The 19,076-nt window shown below is 38.5% G+C and overlaps 1 protein-coding gene across 2 annotated transcripts in view; it reads right to left on the bottom strand.

Moving 5' to 3' along the window:
* Positions 1–3,590: 3,590 nt before the first annotated feature.
* Positions 3,591–19,076, bottom strand: part of LOC133991233 (sodium channel protein type 4 subunit alpha B-like) — a 30,835-nt gene continuing 15,349 nt past the window's right edge. Inside the window, exons 14-28 of one of the 2 annotated variants that reach the window (XM_062429727.1) lie at positions 18,671–18,844; positions 17,962–18,318; positions 15,002–15,432; positions 12,995–13,006; positions 11,777–11,786; positions 10,631–10,748; positions 10,331–10,485; positions 10,057–10,230; positions 8,035–8,157; positions 6,691–6,963; positions 6,410–6,463; positions 6,185–6,326; positions 5,816–5,916; positions 5,318–5,588; positions 3,591–4,822 (exon numbers count right to left, since the gene is read on the bottom strand). In XM_062429727.1, the coding sequence (XP_062285711.1) occupies positions 3,591–4,822; positions 5,318–5,588; positions 5,816–5,916; positions 6,185–6,326; positions 6,410–6,463; positions 6,691–6,963; positions 8,035–8,157; positions 10,057–10,230; positions 10,331–10,485; positions 10,631–10,748; positions 11,777–11,786; positions 12,995–13,006; positions 15,002–15,432; positions 17,962–18,318; positions 18,671–18,844 (3,627 nt within the window). Of the gene's footprint in view, positions 4,823–5,317; positions 5,589–5,815; positions 5,917–6,184; positions 6,327–6,409; positions 6,464–6,690; positions 6,964–8,034; positions 8,158–10,056; positions 10,231–10,330; positions 10,486–10,630; positions 10,770–11,776; positions 11,787–12,994; positions 13,007–15,001; positions 15,433–17,961; positions 18,319–18,670; positions 18,845–19,076 lie in introns of both variants that reach the window. The other variant, XM_062429726.1, reaches the window with a different exon arrangement.

Here is a 19,076-nt window from a genome sequence, read left to right as displayed (position 1 = left end):
CCGACAACCAGAGAGAGGAAATCTCTTTGGGGCTAAATCCAAATTGGCACCCTTGATGATTTTTTCCCAAACTAAAAATGTGGGAGTGCTCAACTATTAACTTTAAATCAACACTTAAATCTAAGCAAAACAAAGCATCTTTGTAATGCAACATAGCGTCTTCCTGGAGAAGAAAGAATCATTACCTACAGGCAGAAAATCCAATCATTCATTCAACATTCAACAAGTGGTAGTACTATATGATTTTGTTTGGGGTCTAAAATATTGTGATTTAATTATTTATTATCTGGTTTGATTATATGTACTTTTTATTATTTGAAACCAGTGTATTTTTATTACCTTTTATTATTTTAAAGAGCTACTGTCTCACACTCAACATGTGAATTTAAGCATGTTTGTGCATGAGTATGTATGATCTATTTACTATGTGTGTATGTGCATTGTGACGTTGTTAGCAAGTGTGTTGTGTCATGAAGCGACTTGGAGCCCAATACAAATTTCCCTGTGGGACAATAAAGTATATATTATCTCTTACTCAGCGCAGGTTAACATTGTTGAAGGGTTTTATGTGATTGTGCTGCATTTGTGGAGGCATTATAAACAAATTCAAGCTTTAAAGGGCAATACACTCACAAGGACAGACAGCCATGTAGATGCAGAGGTTTGTGCACATCTGTCCGTTTTTTTCTCTTTTTTATACACATGGACTCAGAGAGATTTAACAGCTTCCTGCCTTGTAATGAGGTCAAATCAGCTACAGTAACTGGTTCCTCATGTGAAAGTGGAGAGATACTGCAGTTTTAAATGCTGCCTTGATTTGTTGTTTATGGCACAGCAAAGTATATCACTTTTTTTTTTAATCTATAAATGTAAAACATTCAAATAAGCAATGCCAATAGACTATTTGGCTAAATTCACAGAATAATCCAAGACATGTCACCCAGCTATTTGTACTTTACGGAGAGTTGGAAAACCCACAAATATGGAAAAGAGGTTTATTACCATTTAATAAAGCAGTCAATGAAATGATGAACCTAAATGCAATACAGACAATCAGGTTCTCAAGGAGAGTCTTTTTATATAAAAATGAACACAGTATATTTATATAATTTGATCGTATCCTGTTATGGCCATCATGAGAGTCACTGAAATGGTCTGTCAATATAAATACATTACAAAAAATAGGTAAAAATTAGTTTTACATGTACAGCCTCAAAGCTCTTTACACAGTTAATTACAAAATGAGCTTTCAGTGCATTCATGCTCTTCCAATCCACATCCATCAGATCAAACTAAATGGTCTAAAGAGATTCAGAGAAGTGTGCGGACGACAATCAAAATCAGGCACATAATTCAGGGATTATTAGAACACACAGCCCTTCTTTGTAATCGACACACATGTTGGACTCGCACTATGTTTGACAAAATAATTGGAAATTGTACTTTTTCACATAACAAACATGATGGTATATTTCTTCATATTAGTGGCAGTACCTATTGAATGACATAATTTCGAGAAATTGTGCTTTTCTTCATTTCATCCTGTTGTGCAATTAAATGAATACACCTAATGCTACTCTAATCAGGGGCCATGTCTCTACCATTACTTACAGTATAAAGCACCCCCTTTCAATCAAAGGTCATATCAAAGGAATCATTTCTCTGATCACACTGCTCACAAATGAAATTTAAAAAAACACAAACATTAGAAATTATTGTTAATTCCTGATTTTGACTTACTTTGGCATATATATTTTTCCTTGAATTAGATTTCCCCCCCATTAATTTTCTATTTAAATTGAGATATTTTATGAGGAATGTGAGCTTTGGTTTTAATCGCGTCGATAACATCTGACAACCACATCATGAATGCTAATTCACTTCACTACCTCATATAGCCTGCAGCTTTACGACCATGTTTGGTGGGAAGTTGTGCTGTTCATCCATCACATACTCAATATTCTCAAGCTGTGTCAGAAGTATTCACTCATTCATTACTCCCTACAATAGACACTCAATAATAGTTCAACAACAATAGTTCAATCAATAATGAGCAGCAAATCAAGATTTTGGACACCAACTAACTGTCATAATTTTGTGTCATCACCATCAGCTGTTGAGTTGTGTGACTCCTTCAAAATGTGGAGCGTTGCACTGTGCGATTGTTAACAGAAAGTGGTGAACATGCCATGGACACTACTTTTTTGTTCCATTCCATTTTTGATGGCACTACATAGTATAGTCATATTTACATACTCAGCATTCAGACACGCAAATAAACTGGTCAAGAGTAGATTTAGTGCACTATATAATAAATAGAGATTGATTTCAGACACAACCTCTTAGTTTGTTTGTCTGTTGGTTTATGAGCTGCAGGGCTACAATATGGTGACAAACCACATAGCTGTAAAAGCCTTTTAAACCACTGAAGAGAAAGAATAGGAAATGTTGCAGAACATTCTTTTACAATCATAATTTTTCATGAATAATTCCTGCCATAAAAAAACTGGTTAGTAATACTCTGATTGAATCTGGTGTTACAAACTCTCAAATGTTTTGTGCATGAAATATAGCTAATGTTTAGCTGCATTTGCTTTTTTTTTTAGCTATCTTTCTACGTTAGCCACTTCTGCCAATCAAAAGGTGCCGTTCTTTCTTTCTTTCTAAAGTCTTGGTCACTTAGTTGACTAAGATTATATTTGTCTCACTCATGACTCTCTTATCCACTGCCTCAAGGTGTACTTTTTTTTTTGCTCGACACACAAATTTCTTTGTACATGTTCTTAGGGATTTTTGCACAAAAAAAAGGATTAATGTAAACTCACCTGTTAATAATTTCAGTGACTGCATTGAATTAGCTTTTTTGCTAGCTAGCTATCAAGCTTAAACATTGAACAGTTTTTGTAGTGGCAAAATGAATGAACACCACAGATCCAAGAGGTGGCCATCATGCTATTAGTCCTATGAAACAATATGCAAGTGCTTGTCTAACAGTTGTATAATGTCTGAAAAAACCCTCCTCATGAATATTTTGCAGCAAATTTAACATTTAAAATGAAAATTATGAATTAGAATTTAACATTCAGAAAGGTTTCCTGCAGTTAAATTTGTGTTTCCTGATGTGTTAAACAAACTGTAGACCGTGTGATATTTGAGGGTTAGGGTTAGGGTTAGGGTAATAATGTAATAATTAATGTAGGTAACGTGTTAGTTGTGTATTATATACTGTTATTCAAAATATTCCACTTCTTTTTCAGGTATCAAATATAAATATATATTATAAATATATATTATAAAATCTGCCAAATGTAAATTTTTCAAGATGGTGTGAGGACAAATTTAACTTCCGAACCCTCCTACTCCTCCATGGAGGTTGTGACTGTATATAAAAAAAAACTGATTTTGAGTCGTTTGAGTTTAAACTGAGGATTTGAGTTGGTTAAACATATTGTATATTTCTTCGGCATCTGCTAAGATATATATATATATAAAAAAAGTTCATCTCTTTGACCATGAGTCATTTTGAGCTATATTCTCTGCTGTAAACAAAACAAACAAAAACACGCAAACACACTCCACACAATCAAGTCTCAAAGAAAAGTTTCCTCATAGTTTTCACCAGGTTCCCCAAGTTCAGAGTCTCTGGATATTGATCTGACGACCTCAGAGAGGGCACTGGCTGCCCTGGTCACACTGTCATAAGATGGTGGCGAGGACATTAGAGTGGCCTCTGCTGTCTCTTCAACCTCCACCTCCACAGGTCCATAGTGTTGTATCATAGAGGCTATCAGCCCCTCCGTCTCTGGAGCGGTCTCCACATCCACTACAGTCTCATAGTTTATTTGTCTGTAGAGGTAGGATGCCTGCTTCATCTGCCGACGGACCAGATGCCTCCTGTAACACCTCTGAATGATGATGGCGGACACCTCCTCCAGTTTGCGGCGCAGTGTAGAAGTAATGGGTTCGTGGGAAATTTTTGAGGGGTTTGTCATCATGAACTTCTCCTCCATTTGCTGCTTAAGGGCATCCATTTCACCGGACTCTCCCAGGACCCGCTTTGTGAAGGCAAACAGGATATCCAGGCAGTGGATCCTATCCCCGCTGACCATGGGAAGATCCATGGCGATCAGCTTGATCTTATTGGGCTTGGCGATGCGCAGTGGCTCCGAAAGAGTGTCCGCAAAGCTTGATAGCATGGAAAACTCAATAAACTGTGTGGCCTCAGAATCAAATTTCTCCCAAACTTCATAAAACATCTCAAAGTCATCCTCACTCAGCGGCTCTGTACTCTCCTCTGTGGCAACGCTGAAGTTCTCCAGAATTATAGCTATGTACATATTTACCACAATGAGGAAAGAAATGATTATGTAACTAACAAAGAAAGCTATGCCCATCGAGGGGCTGCCACAGTTCCCCCGAGTATTAGTGCCAGTATTGACAAAGTTTACATCGCACTCCTCTGGGGAGCTGGCCATTATAGGGCTCAAGAGGTTGTCCCAGCCTGCCGAAGTGCTGATCTGAAAAAGGCAGATCATACTGTTCCCAAAGGTCTCAAAGTTAAACATGTCATCAATCCCGTCTTGTTTTTTCACGTAGGCAAAGTTTGCCATACCGAAGATAGCATAGATGAACATGACGAGGAAAAGCAGGAGGCCAATGTTGAACAGTGCAGGCATGGACATCATTAAGGCAAAGAGTAAAGTCCTTATTCCTTTGGCTGCACGTATGAGTCGAAGTACACGCCCTATCCTTGCCAGTCTGATGACTCGAAACAGGGTCGGAGACACAAAGTACTTCTCAATGATGTCTGCAAGAACAATCCCTGAAATGAGAAGGACAGATGAGCCAGGAATAGTTTAAAACAGGTGTTAAAACACCAAAACACACTTTAATATACTTACTGTAATGGTGCACTGATATATTTTAACGTTAACAATGGATCAAATAACTATGTGTGATGTGAAAGAGGTTGCTAAACCCACAGAGAACCATCCACCAACTGAGAATATTTCCACAAAATGTTGATTTGAGGCATTCCCTGACATAAGCACTCCTGATTCCTCTGAGGTTTTTATTCTGCATGTGGATATGAATTAGCATCAAAATACTTACACATGGGGTACATATGTTGTATGTGGATTTGTTTGATTCTAGACAGTGTGAAAGTTATTAAAAAAATTAAAGAAATATTCAAGACCCCTTTCTCTGAAATAGGTTTTTGAGATGTCCCTCTAACAAACAACAGGCAAACAAACAAGGCTGAAAAATATAACTCTTTAACTATATTTTACTAACATCATGTATCCTCTTTACTTACCCACAATGGAGAGAATAATCACCACAAAGTCAAAGACGTTCCATGCAACTGTGAAGAAATAACAGCGGAGGGCAAAGAGCTTGATCAGGCATTCGGTGGTGAAGAATACGATGAAGACCAGGTTGATCTTGTTGAGGATGGACTCCATGCGCTCTGACTGCTCGTCTGTTTCTACCATCATGGTCACCATGTTGACGATGATGAGCATCATGATTATGATGTCGAAGGCTTGCTTGGACACAAGATCAAAGAAGAACGCTTGGAGGGCGTTCTAGGGTCAAGAAATACAGATGGTGATTCAGTCAGCAGGTCTAACGTCAATTATATAATATTTTATTTGCATGTAGGTCAATATGCTGAGGTTAATGATCATAAGAAATTATAAAAGGACAAATTACATACACACACATATATATAAGAAGACATGTAGAAATGTAAAACAAAGTACAGTATCAGTATTTGAAAAATGTGTTTCATTCGTGAACTGTGATATCTTACCCCAGGCCTTGGTATTGGCTTTTGAGGCTTTTTAGATCCTAACTTCTTCATAGCATTGTAGTACTTCTTTTGTTCTTCAGTCATGAAGATATCCTGTCCACCTAAGTATAATAAATAAAATATCTAACATTATCTTTGGTATTTATTTATTGATGGTACGGAATTATTACACATGCACATTGGTATTGATTGTGATCATCGAATTCTGGAAACCCTCTCCGTACCAATAGGACAAACTATCATCGGCATAGAAAACCAGTCCGGACCAACAGCCTGTGGACCACTGGCAAACTCTTTATTTAATTATTGAACCGGTTTCATAGCTGTAACCCATGCCTTAAATAAATACCAATAAATCTTTGCAAATACTCATCTTTCTTTTCTGCTGATTGAAATTGTCAATGATGACACCGATGAAAAGATTGAGGGTGAAGAAGGAGCCGAATATGATGAATACGACAAAGTATAGGTACATGTAGAGGTTGATTTCTCTGATGGGTTGGTCCTCCACCTGAAAGCAACCAGTTTAGTTAGTCAGCCGGCTACTGTAACATGTTTTTAATAAAAGTCATGGAAGCACAAAGACACACTTACCCCTCTTGAATCAACAGCTGCATGCATTATTTCCATCCATCCTTTGAATGTAGCCTATGATACAATACAATATGACACAACATTATCTGGGTATTGACTTTAGAGAAAAAACATTATAATATATATGAGAGCTTGTTGCTTTGTTGCCACTACCGACAGTTTGAGTAGTATCTTTTAAAAGATCCACCATGACAAAAAGACTCTTGTGATGGCAGATGTAGTGACTGAGAACAGGAACACAAAAGGGGTTTAAACAAACTCAAAAGAAAAGAGAGACTCACCACTTGCAGAAGGGAAAGGTATCCGAGGCCCACGTTGTCAAAGTTGACCTTCACTTTTGTCCAGTAGAACTGCGTGTCGTTCATGGACAGGCACTCTGACTTGTTGTTGACTATAGAGATACTGTGGATGAAGCCCGTTTTGTTCACGCACTTCCCAAACTTGCCAGCGAACAAGTTGACTCCCATGATGCTGAAGATGAGCCAGAAGATGAGACACACTAGCAGCACGTTCATAATGGAGGGGATGGCTCCTATGAGAGCGTTCACAACCACCTGATGATCAACGAACAAGAAACAGGTTTGTCTCTAAAAACTCTCAAGATTGTCTCTATTAGCTTCACTCAAAACTTCAGAATCACTAAACAAATCTTTTTCAGTCTATTTCTGTATTTTACCCAAAGCTCATAATATACATAATATACAATATATTTGAATTACTAAAAGTTTTAACTTGAATTCATACCATTCATAAGTATATACATTCGTATTTTAATATATTGTAAAGTCAAACAACCTGTGTTAGTCCAACTCTAAACATTTTTTGAATTCCACAGTCCGTCCAAAGTCTTGCTTTGACATTTATGGTTACCTTTTTGTCAATGTGATTCAGTGTAATACATACAACACATAATATAAAAGAGTCACAAATACAAAGTTTTAATAAAAAAAAGAGGCTCAGTAATTTCCTAAAAGAACTGGGCTGTAGTTTTTAGCTTAAATAGAAGTATATAAAGTTGGAATAATTTTGTTTTCAGACACATTCCTCTTTTTATTTTCTATTTATACACATCAGTAATCACCTTTGACCAGGTATAATGAGATCGATCAATACAATTTTGAGAATATATACACTTTATCTATCAAGAATACATCACATTGTCACAATCATTTCATGGAAAGAGGTAAAAAATATTTTATTCCAACTTTATTGGCGACAGTGTACATTTGTTGGGATATATTGTCAGCTGCAGATTTGGTTGGGCGTATCTACAGAATCAGGACTGTGGATATGGATATGACACAAAATAAATTATTTTGTATGTGGTCATGGTAATAAATGAACATGTCACTCAGTGTATTGGTATGGCTCAATGACGTGCGATCGATAGTTTTAGCTCTACAGCACAGAGTAAAAAGTTTTATCAGATTCTAACAGCAAAGAAACAGACTTATTCTTTAAGTATGAAGAAGGCAGGTTTGTGTTGTCTTTGGGTTGACACGTAACTGAACCAGCCTGCCATCAAGCCTCCCTATATTCTATATCCTCAAATTTCATAGTTATGACAGCTGAAAAGCTATGAATGTCCAATATTCTTAATTTAAAGTGTATCTTTTTATTCTCACCCGCATGCCCTCGAATCTGGACAGAGCTCTGAGAGGTCTCAAAGCCCGGAGGGTCCTCAGAGACTTGATAGCAGCAAAGTCTGAATATCCCAGTGAGTTTGCTACCAGGCTTATCAAGGAGACCTATGTGGAGAATAGAAAGGGATTTCAACTGTGAGAATCATTAAATGAATTTAAATGCAACTTTAAACCTTTGGGAGAAAAGTAACATTCTTCTTCTTGTAATTCAAAGGGTAACATTATTATAAAGGACACATACAGTCTCATTAACACCAAGAACTGTATATATTTTCTGCGCAATTATGATATTAAAAAAAAAAACAACATAATAAAAAGACAGGAAGAAAAACATTTGAAGAGCCATATTTTAGAGATTTTTGTGTATTTTGGGACATTCCACAGTTAGGAACACAATTACTGAACTTTTGAGGTTTAGATTGGTTTTGGTTGTTGTATTGTCTTTTAGCAAATTTAGACTTCCACTCTATTCTACATCCAAAACAGACAAAACAAAATGGTATTCCGCTGTTGAATGGCCCTTAGATGACAGCTATGAATGGTAATGGCATGATATAAATAAAAAAAACTCATGTCATGACTGAAGATGACAAAACACAGACAAGTATGCACACATGCACAAAATGAGGCCATGCATGCATACTCAGCTATATATGCATATATTATATGTATATATATCAAATAGAGTGAGTTTTATAAAGAATTTTTAACAAATCTGTCTTTGCCAAATTTGTTTCCCAATTTGCATCCAATTGATCCAATAAGTTCATTAAAACAATTTAGGGCTCATAAGGTCCCAATGGTCTGTATTTCTTTATAAAAGTCTATTTATAGATGTGTCAGTTCAATATATCTAAAGAAGATACTCAAAATTATTTCTGAGGACAAGAGACGTCTTTGGCTCCAAGAAAGTACAGACGGAAAAAATACAAAAACACAGAAAAAGAAGAGTAGGCTGGTACTTTTCACTGAGAGAAGCATAAAGTGAGGAGTTGACAGTCTTTAAAATGATCAACAGAATTTGTGTTTTCTTCAAAATAGACATAACAAGTAACAATCAGTACATGAGTCAGGCACAGCAGTTTTGACATGAATTCAAACAGTACATTTCTAAATTGAAAATAAGACTAATAAATGTCTGTTTAGCAACATTTTATACACCAGATCTTCTGTAGATAAATGCTAGAGTACATGGCACTACATTTGTTTTTGATATAAAAGCCAAGGTCCTGTAGTAATATCAATTGATTTAAAGAATCAAAAACTGATCAAAAAAAGGAAGAAAAAAAAGAATTGCATTGGTTTGGGAACAAGACGGTGGCTTTTGATATCACAACAGAAAGCACTTACAAGTGAGGAAACACAGAAGCATTTGTGATGCAGATGCAGACGTTGTCATTCCCGGAGCTCATACTCACCTGGGACCTACTAATTAGAACTTACCCTAACAATAGAGCGGTCTGTGGCAATCTGTGTAACAGCAGGTGAAATCAGAGGAAGTCAAGTCAGGCCTCGGGCTGCACGCCACGGGCACTTTGGATGGACTAAACACTACAGAGCCACATCCATCTTATCCCAACAGTGTACATGGAGATGCTCACAAACTGTAACATGACTCTGATCGCTGGAGGATTTCTTTCAATTTGTCTGGCCAGATCCTGGCATGGTTGTAAAACTGCAAAATGTAACAACTGTTTCAGCGTGTAATTTAGTTATCTGAAATCTTTCTAGTAAATTCTTTCGGGCCCTGAAACAGTTGATTAGATTTTGTTGAAATTAGATCAAGAAAGTGGCCAGTTATTGAAAAGTATAAATGAACTGTCAAGTGCTTTCCTGTGCAAGTATGACACTTACCACACTGTAAGTCCCACAATCATGAAAACATATCAGCTACTTTCAGCTACAATGAGAGGGATTACAGTTCAGCTGGAATTCTCAAAATGTGATGTTTCATTCACAGTATCCCTTCAAAAACACTCGAGTTTCACCAAATTGTTCACTTACGTCTACGATGAGAAAGTCGAGCCAGCACCAGTAGTTGGTGAAGTACTTCTTGAAGCCGTATGCGATCCACTTGAGGAACATCTCCAACACAAAGATGTAGGAGAAGACCTTGTCGGCATATTCCAACACCACTTTTACGACTTTTCTCTTCTCAATGTAGATGTCTTCAAAGGCCTGCAGAAGCACAGGGACAGGAATGTGAAATTGGATCAGGCACAGAAACAATTTATTTTTATTTTTATACATCCAACAGTTACATATCAAGCCGCCCTACCAGAGCCCCACTGCTGAGCAGGATCATGAAAATTATGAAGGTCTCAAACCAGCTGTGCTCCACAATCTGGTAGCAGGTCTTCCTCAGTCTCCACCAGGCCTGTCCCAGTCCGCGACTGGTGTCCACGTGGCAGCACTGACAGTGCCTCATGCAGACTGTGAGAATAAACCAGCACAGATCATGTCATATGAAAGAAAGAACAACTGTCATCACTACACTTACAATAGCTTTGAAATGCAGTATTTTAACAGTCTTTGTACTGTTAAAACTTTCAAACTGAATGTGAAACTGTATACACACATTCTGGGAAGCATTCCTCTGGCTCCATACTCTCTTCAATCAGCTCAGTTAAAAAGTCCATGTCCTCTCCAGGCTTCCTTAAATCCACTGTGCTGCCCTCTGACAGGCTGATATTCTCCTGAGAAGTGAAAAAGTCGCACTGTTACCAACCAATAGCTCACTTATAATCTTATTAACTTTAAATATATTATGGACTGGTCTTGTAGACATAAACCTCTCAATTATGTGATGCTGAAACATGATCAGGATTAATCATCAATACCATGTTATAATTCATTTAAAGCACAGAACATAGACTGCGTAGAGTAACAAACAATTGCCTGCAAAAACACCAGCTTTGACATCACTGACAGAGGTGTGGCCAAATGTGCAATATGCTTTACACTTTCAAGCCAAGCTGAGTGGTGTGGCAGCAGTTTTCTGCCCTGTGTGATCCGGTGTGGATTCATCCCATCAAGGCCAGCTCACCTAGATGCCTTTCCTTGCTGTTCAATCTCCTCTGAGCCTTAATACAATTTTGATGAGATTTCCGTGTGTTGTAACGGGAACATATTTAACATGATTTATAGGACAGAGGTGCAGCTTCAATCCTATAAAATGGTATGAAGTCTAATCTAGTATTAAAGAGCATTCAGAGGACCCAGAGACAAGATTACCACCATCGCCAGTCTTCAGGCTCAAAGACAGAGAGGAGAGAATGATGTCATTTTGTTGAGTCGACATTATATCCAGTGTAACAGCAGGATCAGTGCAGTATGCAGTTTTCATACAGGCGCACATTGTTCATCATAAAGCGAATCACTTGAAAAAACTTGTAACTAGAGTGAGCAACTTCTCACCACAATCATATGATTTTTTTGTGCGTATCTGGAGCTCTATGTGTGTAAATTGTATACTTCTTTACTGCTGAGCAGCTGCTGATGCCCGGTTAAGCTGGCGGAGGGCAAGAGGAGGAGGAGTTGTTTTTGTTTTTTTTCATTTCCATTTCCCCTGATGCCTAATTCTGGTGTGGTGTGGTGTGGTGTGGAGCTCGGCAGGAAAAGAGGAAGAGAGAGCGCCAGACTGCAGCCCGCTCAGCTCAGCCTACTCCTGTCTAGCTCTGCTCAGCTGTGTCAGTTTAATCTGCTCTGCAGGGCCTGGCTCCACATCTGGCCTGCTGCTCTATGCCTGCCAGAGAGGACAGGCCTGACTGACACACCCTCCACCTTAACAACCCCTGACCCGCAGGACACTCAGAGATGGAGGAATACGGGAGGAACTGGAGTGGAGAATGACAGTGAGACACGGGGAGAAAATAAGGAGTTTGATAAAGAGTGACTGAAAGAGAGAGAGAGAGAGAAAGAGATGGAGAGAGAGAGAAAGAGAGAGAGAGAGAGAGAGAGAGAGAGGCGGTGAAGGCTATCATCTAATTTTACTCATCAGTGTGTGGTGGTTATTCATTATCCTTTCACCTCGTCACATTGCTGCACCCACATTCAAACAGCTGTGGTGCATGTAACAGTGTAGCTTGTACAGCAAATGGTGGTCTGTAAGCTAACAACATGATAATATATAACAGTACAAATAATGCATATAACAGTGCTAGCTCAGCTACCTCTGTCAGTCATAGTACTCCTCAACCCCCATTTCTTTTACGGGCCTAAACACCTGTGCTTTCAGTTGTCATACCTGATTAGACCTCCTCTCAGCATCTTGTGGGCGTGAACCAACTGTGTTTGATTGACACTTACTCACTCTCCTGTGAAGTGTTTGTGCATCTCTTGGATTAGAAAATACTACAACTTGAACATTTTTATATGGGATTATCGTGTAGTTCCTATTTTAGCTCCACCCCCCTTAAACCAGAGCAGAGGTGTAATCAACCATAGGTGAGAACATCTGGGTGCAGCAGACATTTTGAGTTATCATGGCAGGAAAAGCACAGGCGTAACTAATAACATTAACGATGGGTCTGTTAACATTCAGTGTGCATTCACATGCAAACTCATGTGTGCAAATGGAACTCAGCCATCATTCATTTTATTTATTTACATTTGTGCTTTCCGTACTGGGACAAGTTAAAATGTCCCCCATGAAAAAGGCCACTGCCAGACATTATTGTCCAGACCACTAAAAACATGTTTGTCAGAAACATGGCTGTGACAGACAGGCAGCTATTAACGGCATATCAGCCACAGCTATAGTTTAAAAACTGTCCCAGCATCATCTTTAATATTCTCCTAAATAAAATTGTTCTTGGTCATTTCCACAGTTCGAATAATTGCAAACGATGTAAATAAATTCGGGGTAGGTCTGGTTGATTTTCTTATTCTGATCATTTTGCCCTTGTCCAACTCAGTGACATGAACTAATATATTCTCTCACCAGGGCACTGGTCTCAGTCAGAGTTCACCTTGTCTGCTCTACAGATTAACAGATTATGTGTCCGGAAAGCCTCCGCACTCATGTCCTCTTCACTGTCCAGCCCCACCATCTCTACAGCCTAGCGTCCCTCCTCCATCTGCTCATCAACCCCTCACTGTACTTTCCTTCTGAATGACAGGAGCAGCATCAAATAAGAAACCAGAGAACTGGGAAATGCCTAAGTTCTCCATCTTGGCGGATGTTATTTCACTTGACACTGGTTGTCATAGCGATGAAAAACAAAAGTGATGAATCCTTTGAGAAAACGTTAAGGGAGAACATTTTAAGGCAGTATCACAAGGTATCAAATGAATAAACAACTTGTCTAAAATAATGCAGGTCCACTTCCTGTATCATTTAAAGATGCTGATCTAACTTATTCTTCAACATTTTCTAAAGCTTTTAAAATCAACTGTAATTAGGGTGCAGTTGCAAAAAGGGAAAGTTCAGCCACTGAAATAAGTCATATAACATAATAAACAATTTCATTTATGGGTCCAGGATTTCCTAACAATTACACGGTCGCCCATAAAGTTGGAATAAAATATGTTTGACCTCTTTCCATGAAATGATTGGGACAATGTGATTTTTTTCTCAAAATTGTATTGATCAATCTCATTGCACCTGGTCAAAGGTGATTACTGATGTGTATAAATAGAAAATAAAAAGAGGAATGTGTCTGAAAACAAAATTATTCCAACTTTATGGGCGACCGTGTACATAACAATATCCTGGAGGTTTCAGCCTATGTAATTTCCAATGATTATAGGGAAGACTTAAAAAGTGTTTGATTAGTAGACCTCCAATGAATAAAAGGAATAGTTTGAGATTTGGGGAAAATATACTTATTTGCTTTCTTGCGGATAGTTAGATGAGAAGATTGATATTTACTCTCACCACTGTATGGCAGATATGAAGCTACAGTAAGCAGCTGATTAGGGTTAGTTTACCTTAGTATATGTAATATTCAACAGTATAAAAACTAGAAGCAGGGAGAGATGACAAGCTTTGGTTGGTCCAAAGGTAGCAAAATCTGTCTACTAGCACCTCTATAGGTCACTGATTAACATGTTATAACTTGTCATTATCTTGTCTGTACAAAAAGAAGTGTAAAAATGAAAATTGGGAATTATGTGGCAAACTAGTTCTTAGTAACTTCCTTGAGTCTCCAGGAAGTTACTGAACCCTACCGAGACAGTTTCAGCACAGCTTAGCTAAGCCAACTAGCTGCTGGTGGTAGCTTCAGGAGAAAGTGAATAAGCATATTTTTCAAAATAACTATTCCTTTAATTAAGATTTTTTTGCCTGTAAACATTGTAAGTCTTTTGGCGTAGTAGGTTGTCTGAATGAATATTGACTTGGGTTTAAATGGGCCAGTTTTATCAAAGAAAATTAATTCGCCCTATAATTAGTCCCAAATGACATACTCAAAAATGATTAAAAATGACAATGACATTTTTATATTGTATGTTCTATATACTGAGAGATTTCAGGTTGTTGGCTGCATTCATGTTTGTTAAAATATGTTTTTAATTCATTGCCATGTCCTGTTTGTTGGGAACCAGGCAGAAAGCTGAAACCCAACCTGGATATGGTTCATTTAAAGTCTCCTAATCCACAAAAACCCAATCACAAGGAAAACATACAAACACCACACAGAGGTGGAATTAACCTGCATCTTTTTTTGCTGTGAGAGTGTTCTGAGCATCTGGCCTCCCCAATAGCAGTTATATCACAGCACATGGTTTCCATCAGCAGTCAAAAGCAACAAAAAAAACACCTGCTCACTCAGACATCCCTGTAGAGTATGTTACACATCTGGATGCTCAAACATTTCACCTATTAGAAAGCACATGTGATTAAGCGTTAATGTTCCCTTGAGTAAATTATGTCTCCTAGATTTTATGAAGCTGCCCACATTGGGAACTTTTAGCTCAGGGACCATAAGCTCAGGTCTCATGTAAAAACTCATATCTGGAGATGTGACTTACTTTTTCTTCATCATCTGATGACTCAGAAATCTCCTCCTCCTCCGGAAACTCCACATCTGACTCTCCGGGCGCGATGGGAACAATAACTGTCAGGTTTGGGTTGGTCATGTAGCTGTCCTCCTCTTGTATGATGTTTTTTTCTACATAGCTTCCAAAAATTCCTCCATTGCTTTCCACGTGGTTGCCAACCAGCTTGATGGGGGACTGACTGACATCCTTGGCCTTCTCCTGCGGGCGTTTCACATTGCGATTGAACAGGTCGTTAATGTTCGTGCTGAACCAGGACATGCCACTGTGGATGCGGGCAATGGCGATCTGGATGTTATTCAAATCGCCGTCTTCATCTGGAGCAGAGAGGTTGTCTGAGCTGAAGGAGCTGAGCAGCAGGGCCAGGAAGAGATTCAGCACCTGTTGGCCGACAAACATTGTATTTGATGCAAAAAAAGATTATGTAGAATATACCCTCTCTGTACATTGTGTATATTTCTTTCCAAGCTGAGCGTACTTCAGCTTGTAAGCTGAAAGATAATGCATGACAAGATATCCCATATATTTTGTAAACACTGGAAAATCCTTCATTGTAAATTCAGGAGGATAATATACCCAAACATCCTCAGAGACACATATGGCTTCTGGTGCTTTGAGCTATTCTGAACTCAAGTTTCCAAGCATCTGACTCCCAAGTAATCTGTTTACTAGCTTAGAGAGCAGCAGCATCAAACATTCTGCACTGTATGTATGTTTGAGGGCTCGCATGTGTCTGTGTGCGTGTGTGACATGCACAGTTGGTGCACAAGGATCATCTTTAGCCACTGAGCCAGTCAGAGATGGGGAGCATGAGCAGATGATTAGTGATGAATGCCCTTCGACCTTCTCGCCCCTAAGCATCCTGGATAATCTCTTGGATAAACAGCTTTCCCATGATTCATGTGCAGAGGAGGTTTCTATCCATTAAACTCCATAAGGAGCACTGTTGTGATCTGGTCTTTGTTCTAACAAGGCAATAGAGTAAATGTCGCAACAGGGTGTCTGTATCCAGAAGGTTTAAAACAAGAGGCCACAGTGTGCTCTTTTGGTGGTTTCATTCACTTTTTCAATGCTGCTGAAATGAGGAGGTACCGCGTATTTAAAGCGATGAGTTATCAGTGTGAAAACCTACACCTTTATGTGTTGGAGTGTTCCCTTATGTGCACCTCAGGATAGAGGATGTCTTATCATGTACAGACTGTAAATATATTTTAAGCAAAATTGTCATTTTGAGCTATGTAAAGACCATGGAGTTCAACAAATAGGTTTTTAAATCATTTCCAACAGACAGTTATAGTTCAGAGCATAGGATTAAATGTGGCACAAACTAGCATTTAATGGAAAAGGGAACAGAGAGCATGGTTGGAACGGGTGTTTGAGCCATATCCAACAGGAACTCACACACTCAAAGCCTAGCTCCATTAAAAACAAACAAACAAATAAACAAACAAAAACAATTATGTGGCAGAGCTGATTTAATCGCTGTCCAAATGATGCTCATGTTTCAGTGTATTATACTATTTTAATATGTTCTCATCATGAGCCGGAACCCACTGTGAGCCCAGACTTGCATAATACATATTTCTGGCTAATTCAAGTAAAAATAGAATAAGAAGAAATACAATGGCTCATGGCAAGAGGTCATGATAATGATAATAGGATAAAAACTAGATTTTACACAGACTCAGTCTGAAATAGTATTATAATATGTGATTTGGTGTATTTACCAAATCAGCTCGGTAATGACGCGGCATTCAAAGTAAAACTACACTGACTATAAATAAATGCTGCTAATGCTGGCTGTTTGACTTGTGGGATTTTATTTATCTGTTCTCATTAACGTTAGCTTACAGGACACAGCTGGACAACAAATCACCATATGGGTGGGCTAACAAATATACGTATCCTTGCTACAACACTGAATGACAGCAGTTGTGTACAAACAGAGCTGTCACACAGATTAACTATTTGGTGTTGGAACAGCTGCATGCAGTGACATGTGAGTTGTGTTTCATCATGTGTGAGAATCTATACCTGCTACAAAGGTTTGAGCGATTGTGAGAATACTCTTTGGCCTCAACTGATCCTTTGTACAATACTTAGGTTAGTTCATTAGCAGTAGATAAAACATTCAGCCCTGTTGAAGAAGAGGAGGTGATGAAGCCCTTCCAACGCACACTGTGTATAGCACGACAGCATGTGCAGATAATACATGACTGAGGATGGACAACAGATGGTTGATGTCTGGTAATGCTAATTTGTAAGACAGTTAGCATGAGGCTGTGACACAATCACTTTCTCAACAAAGAGCACTGAAGGAAATGCACAAACCATTTCTAGTTCACAGATATTTGCACAATTTATCACGACGATGCACCAATCACTGTCCAAGCAGGTCACATCTGCATAATATAGAATCACCGATTCTCATTGGTGCGACGTAATCCCTGATTACTCATGACATCATCATTTGGATTTGACAGCAGTCCCAGTTGGTTGCAGTGACATGCAATTAAATTTCTCCATAGACAGGCTTCATAATATCATATACTGTTAGAGGATGAGGCTGGTAATATTATATGCTTTAGTTATTGTCTACAAATCCAATATAAAGGCTGAAAGAGCTACAATCCATAATACAGCCTTCTCCGCTGTGTTTGACCCAGTTGTTTCTACTGAAGATGTAAAACTTTAAAAACTGGTCACAAATATGAACGGCTTCTATAAAGTGCAATGATATGGCTCACTAATATGTTTTAACAGTTGTTGGACGATGACAAGTCTGTGGCACAGACGAATGAGCAACATAAAGCTTTGACTACATTGTATTGTATTTGACAATAATCAAAATACATAAAATCTGCAGTTTTCAGTTTAGAAATTATATAATAATAATGATTTTGCACTCACCACTAAGTTCCCTATGACCATGACCAACATGAACACCAGGATGCAGAGGGGCTGACCCGCTACTTCCATACAATCCCACATGGTCTCGATCCATTCGCCACACAGCACCCTGAACACGATCAGGAAGGAGTGAAAGAAGTCCTTCATGTGCCAGCGAGGCAGCTGACAGTCATTGGCGATCTTACACACACAGTCCTGGTAGTTCTTTCCAAATAGCTGCATGCCCACTACAGCGAAGATGAAGACAATAATGGCCAACACCAGTGTCAGGTTCCCCAGGGCGCCCACCGAGTTGCCAATGATCTTGATTAGAGTGTTGAGAGTGGGCCACGACTTGGCCAGTTTGAATACTCGTAACTGATGAAGAGAACAAGGTGAAGAAAATAAATGATGCTCTGTCTTTACAAAACACCCTATCTTTAAATTTGAAGTTGGATTATTAACTGAATCTGTAAATAATACTTAAATGAGTTTTAAGTTTTCAGATGTATTACATCTTTATTGTTCAGACTGAATCAAATTGTTGTGCAACTCTCATCATCCAGCTACTAGCTGCTAATGCAAAAGGAAAAATATTGAATATAGAATCATCAGTCTTAATTTTAGTTTGAGTGCATATCTTTTATATGTGTTTATATGTTAAACAATGGCAGATAACTCAAAGCAAATATTCTTGAATGTACATGAGTGAGTTAAAGATTTCTGTTACCAGTCTGAAGGAGCGTAGGACAGACAGCCCCTCTACATTGGAGAGACCCAACTCCATCAGACTGAGGCAAACAATGACCCCGTCAAAGATGTTCCAGCCCTGTTGGAAGTAGTAGTAAGGGTCCATGGCAATCAGTTTGAACACCATCTCAGCTGTGAAGATCCCTGTGAACACCTGGAAAAAACACACAGTAACAGAACACAGCTGGAGGTGAAAAATACTGACTGTGTTTCTTTATTTAAAGCTGCAACAATCTATATTTGCATATTAACAATGGATCAAATGGACTATGTAATGTGAAAGTGGTCACTTGTAGTAACAAACTCACAGATATTTACCACCCACCCACCTCTGTTGTTACCGTCAGCACAACATACACAACAGCGTTTTACTGTTTTTAGCTCAT

This window comes from Scomber scombrus, chromosome 11 (genome assembly GCF_963691925.1).
Source record: "Scomber scombrus chromosome 11, fScoSco1.1, whole genome shotgun sequence".
Lineage (NCBI taxonomy): Eukaryota > Metazoa > Chordata > Actinopteri > Scombriformes > Scombridae > Scomber > Scomber scombrus.
Note: the sequence above shows the minus strand (reverse complement) of the source record. Positions and strands in the feature narration are given on the sequence as shown.